This window comes from Phyllopteryx taeniolatus, chromosome 6, assembly GCF_024500385.1.
Source record: "Phyllopteryx taeniolatus isolate TA_2022b chromosome 6, UOR_Ptae_1.2, whole genome shotgun sequence".
Classification (NCBI taxonomy): Eukaryota; Metazoa; Chordata; class Actinopteri; order Syngnathiformes; family Syngnathidae; genus Phyllopteryx; species Phyllopteryx taeniolatus.
The window spans coordinates 23,687,351-23,702,450 of record NC_084507.1 but is presented as its reverse complement, the minus strand read 5'-3'; the positions used below and the strand labels follow the sequence as shown (position 1 = coordinate 23,702,450).

The 15,100-nt window shown below is 42.4% G+C and overlaps 1 protein-coding gene across 6 annotated transcripts in view; it reads left to right on the top strand.

The window, feature by feature from the left end:
* Nucleotides 1–15,100, top strand: part of agmo (alkylglycerol monooxygenase) — a 54,680-nt gene that overhangs the window by 15,288 nt on the left and 24,292 nt on the right. For all 6 annotated transcript variants that reach the window (XM_061775578.1, XM_061775576.1, XM_061775575.1 and 3 more), the window contains exons 4-9: nt 10,006–10,109; nt 10,184–10,279; nt 11,598–11,664; nt 11,773–11,838; nt 12,709–12,788; nt 14,340–14,474. In XM_061775578.1, the coding sequence (XP_061631562.1) occupies nt 10,006–10,109; nt 10,184–10,279; nt 11,598–11,664; nt 11,773–11,838; nt 12,709–12,788; nt 14,340–14,474 (548 nt within the window). The remainder of the gene's footprint in view (nt 1–10,005; nt 10,110–10,183; nt 10,280–11,597; nt 11,665–11,772; nt 11,839–12,708; nt 12,789–14,339; nt 14,475–15,100) is intronic.

Below are 15,100 nucleotides of genomic sequence, written 5' to 3'. Positions count from 1 at the left end.
TACAAGAATAAGTCCAATTTTGCAGGAAAAACAAAAATGCCTTTGAATATTACGATGAGGGCTATTCACGAATTGCTGGAGAAATTTGGACTTTTTTCTATGCAATGAAAAACATTGACAATTCGCCAATCCCGACCTTCCACATTTGGAACGTTCTTTTTTTAACGTGTGTCCCATTATTCGCTGAAAAACTCACTCTTTTCTATTTCTGTGCTCAGGCCAAAGCAGTAAAAGTTTTACTTTGCGGCATCTTGGTACCAAGGAATAATGTTGAAGTGAATTGAAGAGCTTCATTTTTGACAAAAGTAGTGCTTAGTCGCCATCTTGTGGCATTTTGGTGCCAATGAACTCTGTTGAAATGGATTGAAGAGTTTCATCTAGGCAAAAGTGGTCCTTTCCTGCCATCTTGTGGCATTTTGTTGTCAAGGAACAATACTGAAGTGAGTTGAGGAGCTTCGTTGAGACAAAATAAGTACTTTGCTGTCAGCAGGGTTTCATTGAGGCAAAAGATTTTTGCTGAAGTGAGTTAAGGAGTTCAATTTAGACCAGAGTCGTGCTTCTTGTGGCATTTATAGGGATTTCTAAACCTTTTGAAGTGGAGTCAATTACTCCCGGATTTTGGCTATGTGAGGCAGTTCTCGGACCCGATGGCCACTGATATAAGCGAGGCTTCGTTGCAATCCTTTAATGCTGGGACTTCGGGACATATTTTCCACTCGCATTGCAGCTCGTTAAGCATCCCGGTAGCATTGTGAAGCTCCACTTGTGTTCTTGTGGTGTTTCGTCTCTCATTTCGCTTGCGGAGGAGCCAGTGGGAGCTCCCTGCCTCAAACAGTCTAACCTCTGGGCAAGACGTGACCTTTAGTTAAGCTGCGACCGCATCCATCAAATAACCTGGGGAGGGCACCAAAATAGCAAAGGGAGCGTGGAAGCAGATGGTTTCGGGTGAGTACGAGGCGGCCCGGGGTCGGACGCGGCCGCGTTGTTGACAGGCGCGTTGATGCTGTTTACGCTACGCGTCTATCTGCAGCGCCACTAATGGCAGCTCTCTGTCTAAATGTGGCCCGCTCGGCCGGGCGGAGGCCATTAATCAGACCCTCAGCTGTCCCGCCTTTGATTATACATGAGATAATAGAGTCGTCTCGCCAGGCCGTGCCACTTTTAGTGTCCCGAAAGGGCCGAGCGGTCTGGCTAAATGGTCCCACTTACGTCTCTAATGGCCTGTACTCTCAGCCCAAAGCGACCGGGACAACGATTCTCTGCTTCTTGTGGAATTTTTGAATTTTTTTTTTTTTTTGCCTGTACAGTGACATTTGTATATTTGAAGTTCACTCAATCACATTTTCGCACATTATTTTTGGAACCTATCCTCCATTGCTTTGCTGCCGTCTTGTGGCATCTTGGTGCCCGCAAACTATGTTTTAGTGAACTGAGGACGCTCTTCCTTTAGACAAAAGTAGTGCTTTTCTGTCATCTTGTAGTCATAATATCCTTGATTTTACAAGAATTACGTTATTATATTGTGACACATTTTTATTTATTTTTTTTAAATTTATTTTTACAAAATACCTTGAGGATAATATGAGAAAATGTTTTTTTTTTTTATAATCTGAAATCGGTTACAATAACCAATAAGTAGAAGAAGATGGATGTATGGATGGATGTTTAGAATAATATGACCAAAAAAATCCTAATTTGATGAGAATAAATCATCATTTTACAAGAGAAGGTCAGTTGCGAGGAAAAAAAAATATCTAGATTTTAGAATATTATGAAATGAGAAAAAAAGTTTGGTAAGACTTACGTCATAATTGTATGACATAAGTCATTATTTACCAAGACTAAAATAATTATTTGAGGCAAAAATTAGTATTTGCATTAAAAAAGTTATAGTAATGTGAGAAAACGTTCAATGTCTTATGAAAAAACCAATTTGGAGGGAAAAAAGTAATCATTTGCCAAGTATTAAGTCATGGTTCTAAACTAAAACTCAACATTATATTTTAAGAATTCAGGTACAGTACATACATTTTACGAGAACACCATATCTTGAGAAAATAAGTTAGTTTATATATATATGTATTACATCTTTTAGCCATACTCAGGAGGTTTTTTTTTGGGGGGGGGGGATGTTTTTGAACTTGTGCCTCGCTCCTTCCCGTGTGCCCCGTCAGCTGTGCAGACAGCAGCAGACAAAAACGTGTGCTGAGCACTCCTCCCGTGTGGATGTTTTTGTTTCAAGAGCGCTGCCAGGGAAGCTTCAACCTGGCCCCCGGGGGCCACTTCATAAATCTTTGCGGTGACGGCAAGTTCCTGCCCTCGGTGCGGGTTTGACCAAAGAACCCCACCCGCACGCCCCTGACTCGAAGGCCAGGATGTGGGAGTCGCGCTGCGGCAGAAAACGCGAGCGAAAGGCCTCACGGGATGCGCAGATAAAATGAACAACATCGGCAGGACTTTGAACCGAGACAAGCGCGTTACAACCTCTCAGAGCGTACGTGTCAAACTAAAGGTTCAGGGGCCAGATCTGGCCCGCCACATCATTTTTATGCGTTCCAGCACAATTGGTCAACATAGGTGTGCCGTACAATTTCCTTATACGATAGTTCCTCGCCGGTTATTCATGATAACTGGCACCTTCCACAAAATAAATAAACATGTGACTAGAAATGAGCCACAGAGTCCAAAAAAAAAAAAAAAAGAAGTCCATAGAACACTCGGTCACGAGCCCAATGTAGGTGTTGAAAAAAGACAATAGAAATGATCAGTGGAGTCAAATTATTGTAAATGTTGTTTTTCAACTGAAACAGTACGAAAGCTGTTTTTTTGATTGTTCATTTCAACAACACCCGCAGCGTCTTTGGAAGTTGAATACAGTATGCCCAAAATGGTCAGCAAAACAAGTCTTACGAGTCTTGGAATTGATTCATTGCAAACGGCCGTGTGTGTTTTAGCATGTCCGAGTACATCATGACAAGAAACCACAAATGACACCATATTTGTACAGTAGTTGTTGTTCTGTTGATGATTATGATTATTTTTATTATTGCCTGCAATAGGTGAGAATCTGCGCTATAGAGATAACATATACAACAGTTTTGTGAAGTTTTATAACTCGCACACGCATTAAACACATTCAACACTTTTTAAAGTATTCCTTAGTGCCTGTTGTCAGTCTCTCACTGTCAAGAAATGCATATCTTCCAGTAGATTGACTTGCCTGGATACTGTATCAAAGAATAATAATACAAAAAAAGACTGGTTTTAAAATCCGAAATGTAATACGGGCGTTAAAGTTGAAACGTGAGATAGTGTGGCAACACTGCAGATGATTTTCTCCAAATGTAGTAAACGCCAAAGCTGTCCTTCATCCTGGTGTCTAAACTTATTGCCGCTGGTGTCGTAATGGGGATGGGATATTTTCTTTGGGGCCCATGCTGCTAATTAAGGAAAATGTACAGATGACTATCGAATGAACATTAATAATGATGTGAAATGTCAACAGTTTTTCTCGTGAAATTACTACTTTTTGTTATGATAGGCCTACTATATCTTTACATTTATTATCACAATATTCGAATAAATCCATTGATACATTCTTCAATGATTATCATTGAAACAATTTCCTGTAAAATTATGATTGTTTTTTTTTTCTGAAGATCATAATTATGCCGGCTCAGCTTCTCACTCTTGGCCAGACATCGACTGACAGTTAATACAGATGTAACGACGGCAACAGTTTAAATTCGTTGATGAATTATTCTAAATAAAATTGCTCTTAATGGGAAGTTAGTTGAGAAAGTCAACCAAATCGGAGTTGGACTAGAGAATTGTGTAAGAACTTGGAACGTAACTGTTTATAATTGTATATAAGAGAGTCGTTGTTTGTAGCGGGCCAAAGTGGGCCCGACCAGGAAGAGTTTGTTTGGGTTGGTGTGCGTGACTGAGCTGAACGGTGGTGTAGCGGCCCAGTCCGGTCCGGTCTTTGCTCTGTGTTTGGGTTGGCTCGCCGGCTGAGAGGCGTCCAATCCAAACACGGCCATCTACTTCACAGCCCATTAGCGCTGTGATTGACAGAACAAACTTCAATTCACACGACTTTAAATCAAGCGCCCCGGCTATTAATGCCAGGAGGACCATGACACCGCCTTAGCCTGATGTCATGCTGCAAGCATTTTAATGGATTGGCGGGAGCATAGCGCATTTATTCAGTGTATCGACTGTTAGCATGTTAGCACTTGATCAATTGTCATTGGAAAGAATAATGGATACTACTAATACTACAGGCCATGATCTGCCTTTGCGCTCGTTATCTGGTTGCCATGCTGCCATGTGTTAGTATATCAACTGTTAGCATTTTAGTCATTCTCATTTGGAGTAATGCCCGACTACAGGGCGTGATCTGTCTTAGCGCTTTTTGTTCTCAGGTTGATATCTTGCTATATGTTAGCATATAAATTGTTAGAATCTTAGTACTTGATCAGTTCTCATTTGGAATATACCCAACTACAGGGCTGAACATCAGCTACCATATCAACTGTTAGCATTTTAGCATTTGATCAATTCTCATTTGGATTGGTGCCTGACCAAATGACACGATCTGACTACGTGCTATTTGTTCTCAGGTTGATATTTTGCACAACGGAGAATATGGGTACATGCGTGGTGGCTGCAACACGTTCCAAAAAAGCTGGGAAAGGTGGCAAGAAAGACTGAAAAAGTTCAGGAATGCTCATCAAACACATCCCACAGGTGATCAGGCTAATTGGGCACAGGCGGGTGCTACGATTGGGTATAAAAGGAGCTTGCCTGAATTGCTCAGTCATTCACAAGCGAAGATGGGGCGAGGTTCACCTCTTTGTGAACAAGTGCGTGTGAAAATAGTCGAACAGTTTAAGGACAATGTTCCTCGACGTACAATTGCAAGGAATTTAGGGATTTCATCATCCAAGGTCCATAATATCATCAAAAGGTTCAGAGAATCTGGACAAATCACTGCATGTCAGCGGCAAGGCCAAAAACCAACATCGAATGCCCGTGACCTTCGATCCCTCAGGCGGCACTGCATCAAAAACCGACATCAATGTGTAAAGGATATCACCACATGGGCTCAGAAACACTTCAGAAAACCAATGTTAGTAAATACAGTTCGGCGCTACATCCGTAAGTGCAACTTGAAACTCAACTATGCAAAGCAAAAGCCATTTATCCACCCAGAAACGCCGCCGGCTTCTTTGGGCCCGAGCTCATCTTAGATGGACTGATGCAAAGTGGAAAAGTGTTCTGCGGTCCCACGAGTCCACATTTCAAATTGTTTTTGGAAATTGTTGACGTCGTGGCCTCCGGGCAAAGATGAAAAGAACCATCCGGAGTGTTATGGACGCAAAGTTCAAAAGCCAGCATCTGTGATGGTATGGAGCTGCGTTCGTGCCAATGGCTTGGGTAACTTACACATCTGTGAAGGCACCCTTAATGCTGAAAGGTACGTACAGGTTTTGGAGAAACATATGCTGCCATCCAAGCAACATCTTTTTCATGGATGCCCCTGCTTATTTCAGTAAGACGATGCCAAACCACATTCTGCACGTGTTACAACAGCGTGGCTTCGTACTAAAAGAGTGTGGGTACTAGACTGGCCTGCCCGCAGTCCAGACATGGCTGCCATTGAAAATGTGTGGCGCATTATGAAGCGTAAAATACGACAACGGAGACCCCGGACTGTTGAACAGCTGAAGCTGTACATCAAGCAAGAATGGGAAAACAAAGCTCCAACAATTTGTGTCCTCACTTCCCAAACGTTTATTGAATGTTGTTTAAAACAAAAAGGTGATGTAACACAGTGGGAAACATGAGCCTGTCCCAGCTTTTTTGGAATGTGTTGCAGCCATAAAATTCTAAGTTAATGATTATTTGCGAAAAACAATACATTTTATCAGTTTGAACATTAAATATTTTGTCTTTGTAGTTTATTCAATTAAATATAGGTTGAACATGATTTGCAAATCATTGTATTGTGTTTTTATTTATGATTAACACAACGTCCCAACTTCATTGGAATTGGGGTTGTGCATACACACACGCTTGCCTCGCTTCTGCTCCTCTCTCCTTCTCTCCTCTCTCGACCACCATGGGCGCGATGCAGGAGTGGGGGTCGGAGTAGACTTTGAACTCCGTAAAAGTAGTGCTGCTTGTGTCGAGCAGCAACCGACTGTTGTATCTGTATCAGAGCGGACCTGGTGCGTGAGTGTTAACTGTTGCGATGAACCCGTATTTTAAGTAGGACTCCTGATATAGTGTTGTTTCGAACAAAGAACAAATCTTTTCAGTAAACGTAATGAATTGAATTAGTTTATGAAATGATTTCATTCTTCGAGCTCTCCCGCCGTTAGTCAGCCCGCTCGGACCGGACACAGAAGCGTTCAAGTCGGCCGGGACCGGGAACGGAAGCGTTCTGTGCAGTCTCGATGTGTCAATTGAGACGCGCAGTTGGTGCTGCTGCTCAATTTTCTAAATAAAAACACATTGACACGCGAATTGCAATACAACAGAAATTCTATAAATTGGTCATTCCTTCTCTGCTGCCCGGTAACAAATGCCTCACGGCCCGGTACCGGTCCGCGGACTTTGTGGTTGGGGACGACTGCATTGAGGCACTAGATGTTTTCGGGAACGATCACTATGGGTCCATGTGTGCTCGCTGTTAGCATTTTTTACTGTTAGAATTATATTTTGGATTTTGTTTCGGGTCGAAGTTGGAATAGTTGTACAGGATGAGACCAGCTCCCAACAACAGGCAGCAGGCTGTTAATGTCCTCCATTTAAAACGTACCAAATGTTCCGAGAATGTTTCTGTAAGCCGTTGGGCTCGTGATGAGCCTGGTGTTTTCTTTTTTCCTGCTTTTCACCGTTTAAGAGCTCTTCCCTCCTGAATGGCGCCTGCCAAACTATGTGGTGTCCCGTGGAGTTCAGAGATGAAGACATGGGCTTTCTCAGCGAAGCCTAGCGCTTCCCACTTCCTAGCGGTGACAAGGAGCATCAATCTTAACGCCGCCGCGCTGCTGGACCTTGCCAAGCTACATTACTGTTGCATGAAAAGGAAAAGAGGAAAAAAAGACTGTGGTGTTGGAACAAAGCATGAACATAAACACTTTATACTTTTTACTCAGCAACAAGTACTTAATGACAGATCAGCACCACATACAGGACTTGTTGAAATTAGCACTTAGCGGCTTTGCGTTCTGTTGTTTTTGTTTTGTGGGCGTAAGCAGAAAAACTGGAACTCATCTGGGCTTACACTAAGTCAATATATCTCTGGACAAAATAAAAATAAAAACTTTCTTCACAAAAAAGAAAATAATAATAATAATAATAATAATAATAGTCTTACAACAAATATTTAATTGGAAAGATTAATAATAATAATAATGGCCGACTGGTTAGAGCGTCAGCCTCACAGTTCTGAGGACCCGGGTTCAATCCCCGGCCCCGCCTGTGTGGAGTTTGCATGTTCTCCCCGTGCCTGCGTGGGTTTTCCCCGGGCGCTCCGGTTTCCTCCCACATCCCAAAAACATGCATTCATTGAAGACTCTAAATTGCCCGTAGGTGTGAGTGCGAATGTTTCTATGTGCCCTGAACTGATTGGCCGGCAACCAGTTCAGGGCGTACCCCGCCTCCTGCCCGATGACAGCTGGGATAGGCTCCAGCACGCCCGCGACCCGCGTGAGGAGAAGCGGCTCACAAAATGGATGGATGGATGCATAATCAAGATTGGGCGATTTATCTTTCTTGGTTAATTTTCCAACCATTGACATTCTTGACATTGTTCTTCTCGTCTTTTAACGACCCAAATGTGACTGTTGATGACAGTGCGCTGCACACATGTTGAATATGAGGCGGAAAAAAATCTATTTGGTGGTCCGAACAGTGCTCGGAGAGCACCTTGTCCACAGCTGTCTTTTCCAGAGAGAAACACTTTCAGCCTTTAGACGCTTGGGAATTGTCCAAATCTTTTCACGTCCCAGCTCTGCTCCTTCTTGTTTCGTCTTAATCCCAAAGCCGCCATTTGTACTTGGAGCGTGTCAGTTCCCCTCGACACTCCCTGGGACCCTCATCCTCTCACACCTGCCAGGCCAAAGCAATAACGCCAATATCCTACTTTTCCTCAGGAATTCTGCTAGGTTTCCCCCCTTGGAACGCACTTGCACTTCTCAACAACGTGTTTGTTCAGGTGCTGGAGACCCCCGACCCCCTCGCCTTTACGACTTGTCGACCTCGATACTGTTCACAAGTTTTAAAAGAACGTGATTGAACATGTGAAATGATATACGCCGTAAATCACATTATCGTACCTGAGACGAATCTCCAGATGAACTGAAAATTACCTCATAAAACTGTTTCAAATTGGGCTCAGTCCTGCAATTAAACCAGAAAACACAACTTCTGCGTGAAACCATGATTTAATTCTGCTTTATGATATTTTTGAAAGGTGCCAAAGTGCTCCCAGGTCCACGTGGTGGTCCGGAAACCTCTCCCCGATCCAGTAAAACGTAACTAGCTTGTTCCCTTTGCATGCTAAAATGAAGTGCAACGCTGATACGAGTGTCACAAAACAGCGGAGGAATTATAACTAGTCCTGGGATGACGTGTTGCCAGAATCAGATACTTTCTATTCTTTAATTTAGCAAGACCCTTGGGACAATGGACGTTGCACTTTTTTGTAAAAAAAAAAAAAAAAAAAAAGCAGAAGCAGGCAGGTTTGTGTAGCAGTGTTGTAACATTCGAAACCGGTCTTGGGCTCGAGACCGGTCTCAAAACCACATTTTGAAGGTCTTGGTCTTGTCTCGGACTCGACTCCCAAAGGTTTTGTCTCTCTTTGTCTCGGACTGGCCGGAATTTGGATTTTTCCGTCGAGACCAGTCAAGACCAGCACTGATCTGCTATTCTCCAACTTCATTAATGCTCAATACCTTCAATTTATATGTTATTGATCCCCCACAACCCCGTAATGACTGTAACGTTTGCATAGTTGTGACACACACACACACACACACAAAGACGCACACAAGCGGAAGTGACTACTAGCAGAGTATTGCCTATAATTGATTGCGTGAAACAGTCCAAGACAGATGATGTCATGAAACTCAACGGTGAGGTCAGGTTAGTTATCGTTTTATATAGGATCTTTAAAAACACGTTTACAAAGTGCTTTGAAAGACAGAATAACGTACATAAAACAATAATATGCCGATCGTCGCGCTCATATATCGCATATAACCAAAAACAACGACAAAAATGATTGCGAAACCCAGGCAAATAACTTAAATAACCCTTTGACAGGTAAGGATGTTGTTAATTTCTTATCCGCAAAGCATACACTTACCATTTCGGTGTAATTTTATTGTAACGTGAAAATTTGGGACTTGTCAGTTTTTGAAGAAAATTATTTTCTAGAAGTTGTCAGGTTTTGCCTGTTAAGTTATATTAACGTAGAATATCCTAGATAAAAATGATTAACCTTAACCTGATAACCAGAAATGAAAAGATTTCCATCCATCCATTTTCTTTACCGCTTATCCTCACTAGGGTCACGGGCCGCTGGAGCCCATCCCAGCTATCTTCGGGCGGGAGGCGGGGTACACCCTGAACCGCCGCCAGCTAATCGCAGGGCACATAGAAACAAACAACCATTCGCATTCGCATTCACATTCACATTCACACCTACGGGCAATTTAGAGTCCTCAATCAACCTACCACGCATGTTTTTTGGGGATGTGGGAGGAAACTGGACTGTCTGGAGAAAACCCACCCAGGCACGGGGAGAACATGGAAACTCCACACAGGCGGGCCGGGATTTGACCACCGGTCCCCAGAACTGTGAGGCAGATGTGCTAACCAGTCGTCCACCGTGCCGCCTCATTTTACTCAATTCACAAAGAAGATGTCTGCTTTTGTGTTTGAAGTCTTCACGTCCCCTTTAAATATGTTCTGTGTGGCATATTTATGTAGAGGTAGCCATACTTTGGGCGGCCCACCAGGTGCACCACAGTTCCGAGTACTACAACTTCAGCACGGCCCTGCGGCAGCCGCTCACCCAGCAGCTGACGTCGTGGGTACGTTCCCGTTGCTGTGCGCCCTCTCCAAAGGTCAAAAGACCATCATGAATCATATTTCCTGTCATGTTCAGATCTTCTACGTGCCCATGGCCTTGGCCGTGCCACCATCTGCCTTCGCTGTCCACATCCAACTCAATCTTCTCTTCCAGTTCTGGCTGCACACGGAGGTAAACGTCACGTCAACTTTACAAAAAATAGTGTTTCTTATCTTATATGTGCGTCCCCTGTCTCTCTAGACTTCCAATAAAAAAATGAAAGAGTGATGAAATATTCCAAACAGAAGCAAAGCGACGATAAGCATCAATGTTTTTTACGATCCTTCCTGGGAACGAATGGAGTTGGAACACCCCCTTTCCAAACTTTTTAGTGCGCTATTAGCCAAAGCGCTCGTAATAGATGCTATATTCTCAAGGCGTGTAATTCATGCCTCCTTTATAGTCCTTTTTTATGGATTTTACGGATTCTGCCACGCAGCCAAAGTGAAGTGGTGACGGAGATGTTTTTTTAATTGAACACAAAACAGCCAGATGCGCTATTACGTGGAAATGAATGAAGAATTGATGGAAAATGATGAATTTGGTCCAGCTAAGTGCTCTTGTTTATGGCTTATGTGGCTTATCAGCTCCCTAGTAAGAGTTTGTCAAAGTATGAGCATTGGCGTTTGCCTACAATGGTGGATTCAAACCAAAATAGACGCCTTCCTGTTCAAGTACAGGCCTGGGCCTTTGAGAATTTTTGGTGCGTCGTTATGATAGACATGTTCTCCCACTTTTGTATCGATAGATTAAACTGGTGTTTGGGGCTGATTTATTATTATTTTTTGAACTTTCTGAGAATCCTTGAAATGATCAAACATTGGCACCATGCTCCGCCCAAAATGCTTGACTTCTTGTGTGTTTCTGGGTATGGGCCCTTGAGACTTTTGTGTCCGTTCAGTCATGATTGACATTCTCACCCAATTTTGTGACAATAGTGTTGGGAGCTAATTTAAAAAAAAAAAAACATCTGTAGTGAGTATGTATGACAGTTTGATGATCCATGTTGAACCAAAATGGCTGACTTCCTGTGCAATTGTGGCAATGGGTCCTTCAGACTTTTTTTGTGCATCCTGTTATGATTACTCTTACAAGTACCATCAATCTTATGTGAAAACTGATGTCAGGGGCTGATTTTCTTTTTTTTTTCTTTCCCAGAATCCTCAGAAATGTTTATGAAACTTTGCAATGCTCTGCCCAAAATGGGTGTTTCAAGTCAAAATGGCCTCCTGTTCAGTTTCGTGCAGGTGGCCTTGATACTTTTTCATAAATCCTGGTATGATTGACACGTCTACGCAATTTCATGTTGATCGGTGAAACTGGTGTCTGGGGCAAATTTTTTGTTGTTGTTGTATTTTTACAGCGGTCGCTACTGAGTACATTTTGGGGAGCATCTTGTGGGACCCCTCAAATGCATAACGTTACGACAAGGCCTTTACTTTTCTTTCAGGTAATCCGAGACTTGGGACCTCTAGAATGGATCTTCAACACTCCCAAGCATCACAGAGTTCACCACGGTGAAGACCATTTTTTTTCTCGTTTTATTTTTGTATTTTATTTTGATTATTGTCATGCTGCGATTGTTATTAACATTCGTCCAAATGTTCTGCGAACCTTTTCAACAGGAAGGAACGAATACTGCATTGACAAGAACTACGGAGGGATTCTGATCATATGGGATCGATTGTTTGGCAAGCAAATACTTTAGAGGCTCATGCTAACGCTATAGCCTTCTTCTTCTTCTTCTTCTTCTTCTTCTTCTTCTTTTCCTTTCGGCTTGTCCCGTTTGAGGTGGCCACAGTGTTTCATCCTTTTCCATGTAAGACTATCTTCTGCATCCTCTTGTCAAAGGCCAACTGCCCTCATGTCTTCCCTCACTACATCTATTGACCTTGTCTTTGCTCTAGCTCTCTTGCCTGGCAGCTCCATCCTCATCATCCTCCTACCATTATACTCACATAATCTGGACATGCACAAATCATCAAAGTCTTTAAAACATTGTCCCTCTGATGAGCTTATTTCTAATCACATCCAACCTGGTCACCCCGAAAGAAAACGTCAATATCTTCATTTTTGCCCCCTCCAGGTCGAACCTAACCCTCACGCTATAGGCTTACACAGCAAATTTTTGCCTTTTATTTTTGGTTTTAGAATAAAAGGGAATGAATCTCCATAGTAACGCTATAGTGGCTAACGTTTGTAATTGTTTACATTTTGGTTTTGCTTTTAGCATCAACTACACAGTGAGAGAGCAAATGAATTAGGCTCATGCTAACGTTATAGAGCCTAATAGTACTAATTGTTGTTTTGTTTTAGCATCAACTATATACTGGGAAAGTGAAGGAAGAAGACTTGTGCTAATAGTTGAAGGCCTAACACCGCAAATTGTTGCATTTTGTTTTGCGCATGAAAGTAAAGGAATGCCCATGGTAATGCTATAGTGGCTAATACTGCTAATTGTTAAATTTGGTCTATGTTTTTTTTGTTTGGTTTTTTGTCTTTTTGTCAACTAGGTAATGCTAGAGCGCCTAATACAGCTAATTGTAGTGTTTTGTTTTAAGGTACATTCACTGAAGAGAAGGAGAAGGTGGTGTATGGCTTGGTCTTCCCCAACAACTCCTTTGAAATCATGTCAAGTCAGGTGAGTACTGTGCTTGCTAACAAACTCACGAGCGTGCTCGCTAGCACACCTGCTAGCATGCTTGCTAGCACACGCACGCTCGCTAGCACTCATCCAATAAGAACACGGCCGGTAAATGACGCGCAAGCTCGTATTTCTAAGTGAGTGAGTGGCCATTTTGCAAGCATAACATGCTGATCTGAGTCCTATCAAATAGGCCATTTTGATAAGTAGGCTCTGTATTAAGCTACGTGGATCTTCTGACCCAGAATCCAAAAGGGCACAGTTATGTTGCCTTAGTGAGCTAGGTTGGTCGTTTATGTTGTCCTAAGTTATGTTTTAATGACATCATTGATATCTATTGCCTCGTTCTATTACACATCAACTGAGTAATATTCTCGTGAGGATTTTTTTTTTTTAATTCAGCCCCATAAGACACTTTCACTTAGTAACATGACATTTGATAGGCATGTCCATTGTAAGTAGACCCACAAAAAAGTTGCCTGAAAACACACAGGAAGTCTCCCATTTTGCTTTGAAACAGCCATTGTCGGGTCATTTCCACGGCTCCTTAGCCAAATTGGCCTGTGCCAATAGTGCTTTCCAGAATATTTTTTTCAATCAGCCCCCAAAAGCAAATTGATGTTGCAACATGAAATTAGGTAGCCAAATTTACCATGAGTTAAAAATAAAATTCAGTCCCAGAAATCAGTTTGACTTAGCAACACTAAATTTGGTAGGCATATCTATCACTAGTAGCCTGACAAAAAAATTTCTCAAGAAGCCATGTCCAAAAAGACACAGAAAATCTGCTATTTTGGTTTGAAATCACTATTTTGAGCAAATTTTCAGGATTCCTTGTCAAAATTGGCCCAGGAGTTCCTTCCAGAATTTTATTTTATATTGTTTTTTTAATAACTAGCCCCCAAAGTCAATTTGATGATTCAACATGAAATGAAGTCGGCAAATTTATCATGAGTCGACCTACAAAAACAGGCCTCGAGAGGCCAGGCTTAAAAAAAAAACACTGCAAGTCCAGTTTCATTGATCAACATGACATTTGGTATTCATGTCTATGATGATTAGACTCACAAAAAAGTGTTTGAAACGGCCATTTTGGGCAAATGTTTGAGGGATCTTTTCCCTAATTAGCCAGGTTGCAACTTTCGGATTAAAGAACAATAAGATCAGTTTCACTTAGCAACCGGACATTTGGTAGGCATATCTATCTTGAGTCCTACAAAAAGATCTCAAGGAACCATGCCCTAAAAGACACACGAAGTCTACCATTTTGCTTTGAAGCGGCCATTTTAGTCTCACGCTGACCATTTTGAGTAGTGTTTCAAAAAGTAAATTGTCCGAGATATTTTCTGTAATTACTACCAAATTTGAACCACGTCTCCTAAACGGATGGGCAAAGCTAAATTCTAATAGGTTTTCGTCAGTGGGAGAACTTTTAATGACTCGCCACAAATCATGAACTCAGTGTAGAGGTGGAGACCAAACATCTAATTGCTATTTTTTTCTATTAGTATTGTGACTGTGCTTTGGTGTTTCGTCTTATTTTTCTAGTTCCACTACTATTTGTCCTTGTGGAGAAGATCAACCACCTACTCGAGCCACACCGACAAAGTGTCCACTTTTGTCAATGGTCCCAGCTGGAGGCCCGGAACTCCTCGGCTGGGCAACCATGATCATGTTCCCAAGGTGGGTGCATGACTCTGTTGTGACCTGACATCATTTAAAAGGAGAATTCCTCACTGCTGGAGTCTCAGGCGACTTTTACCAGGAATGGCCACATCAAATAAAAGCCCAAAAGCCTTTGTAGACGGAGCACAATAAATTCATTTTCACCGTCTCTGGGATTAAAACCGCATGAAGCCCCAGTGGAAATGTGCATGTGTGTGTGTCTGCAGAAAGGCTCCAGTGGAATGAGGTGGCGGTTAGCTTTGAAATAACGTTGGTGGTGGCACGCATTTAGTTCCCTCATGCATAACACTCGGGGGGAGTTAACGATTCAATCGGCCCCTTAAAGGCAGTTTTGGAAGCCAAACACCATGAAAGGTGTCTCGCAGAGGGCGATGAAGCACGACCCGACGTACCTGCAGGTTTATCAAGGAGGAGGAGCAGCAGCGAGCCGCCTGGCTACTTAGGGAAAGCCCTCGGTTGTCTGTGATTGGTCATTCTTTTTTATCCACTTTTTTTGTTGTTTTTGTTTCCAAATGACAGAAAGGGGTCGAATGAGTCAGCGAATTCCACAAGATGGACTCACGTCTTCCAGTAAAAACAAAACAGAAAAAAAAACATCCAGATGACCTAATGAGCTCATTTTC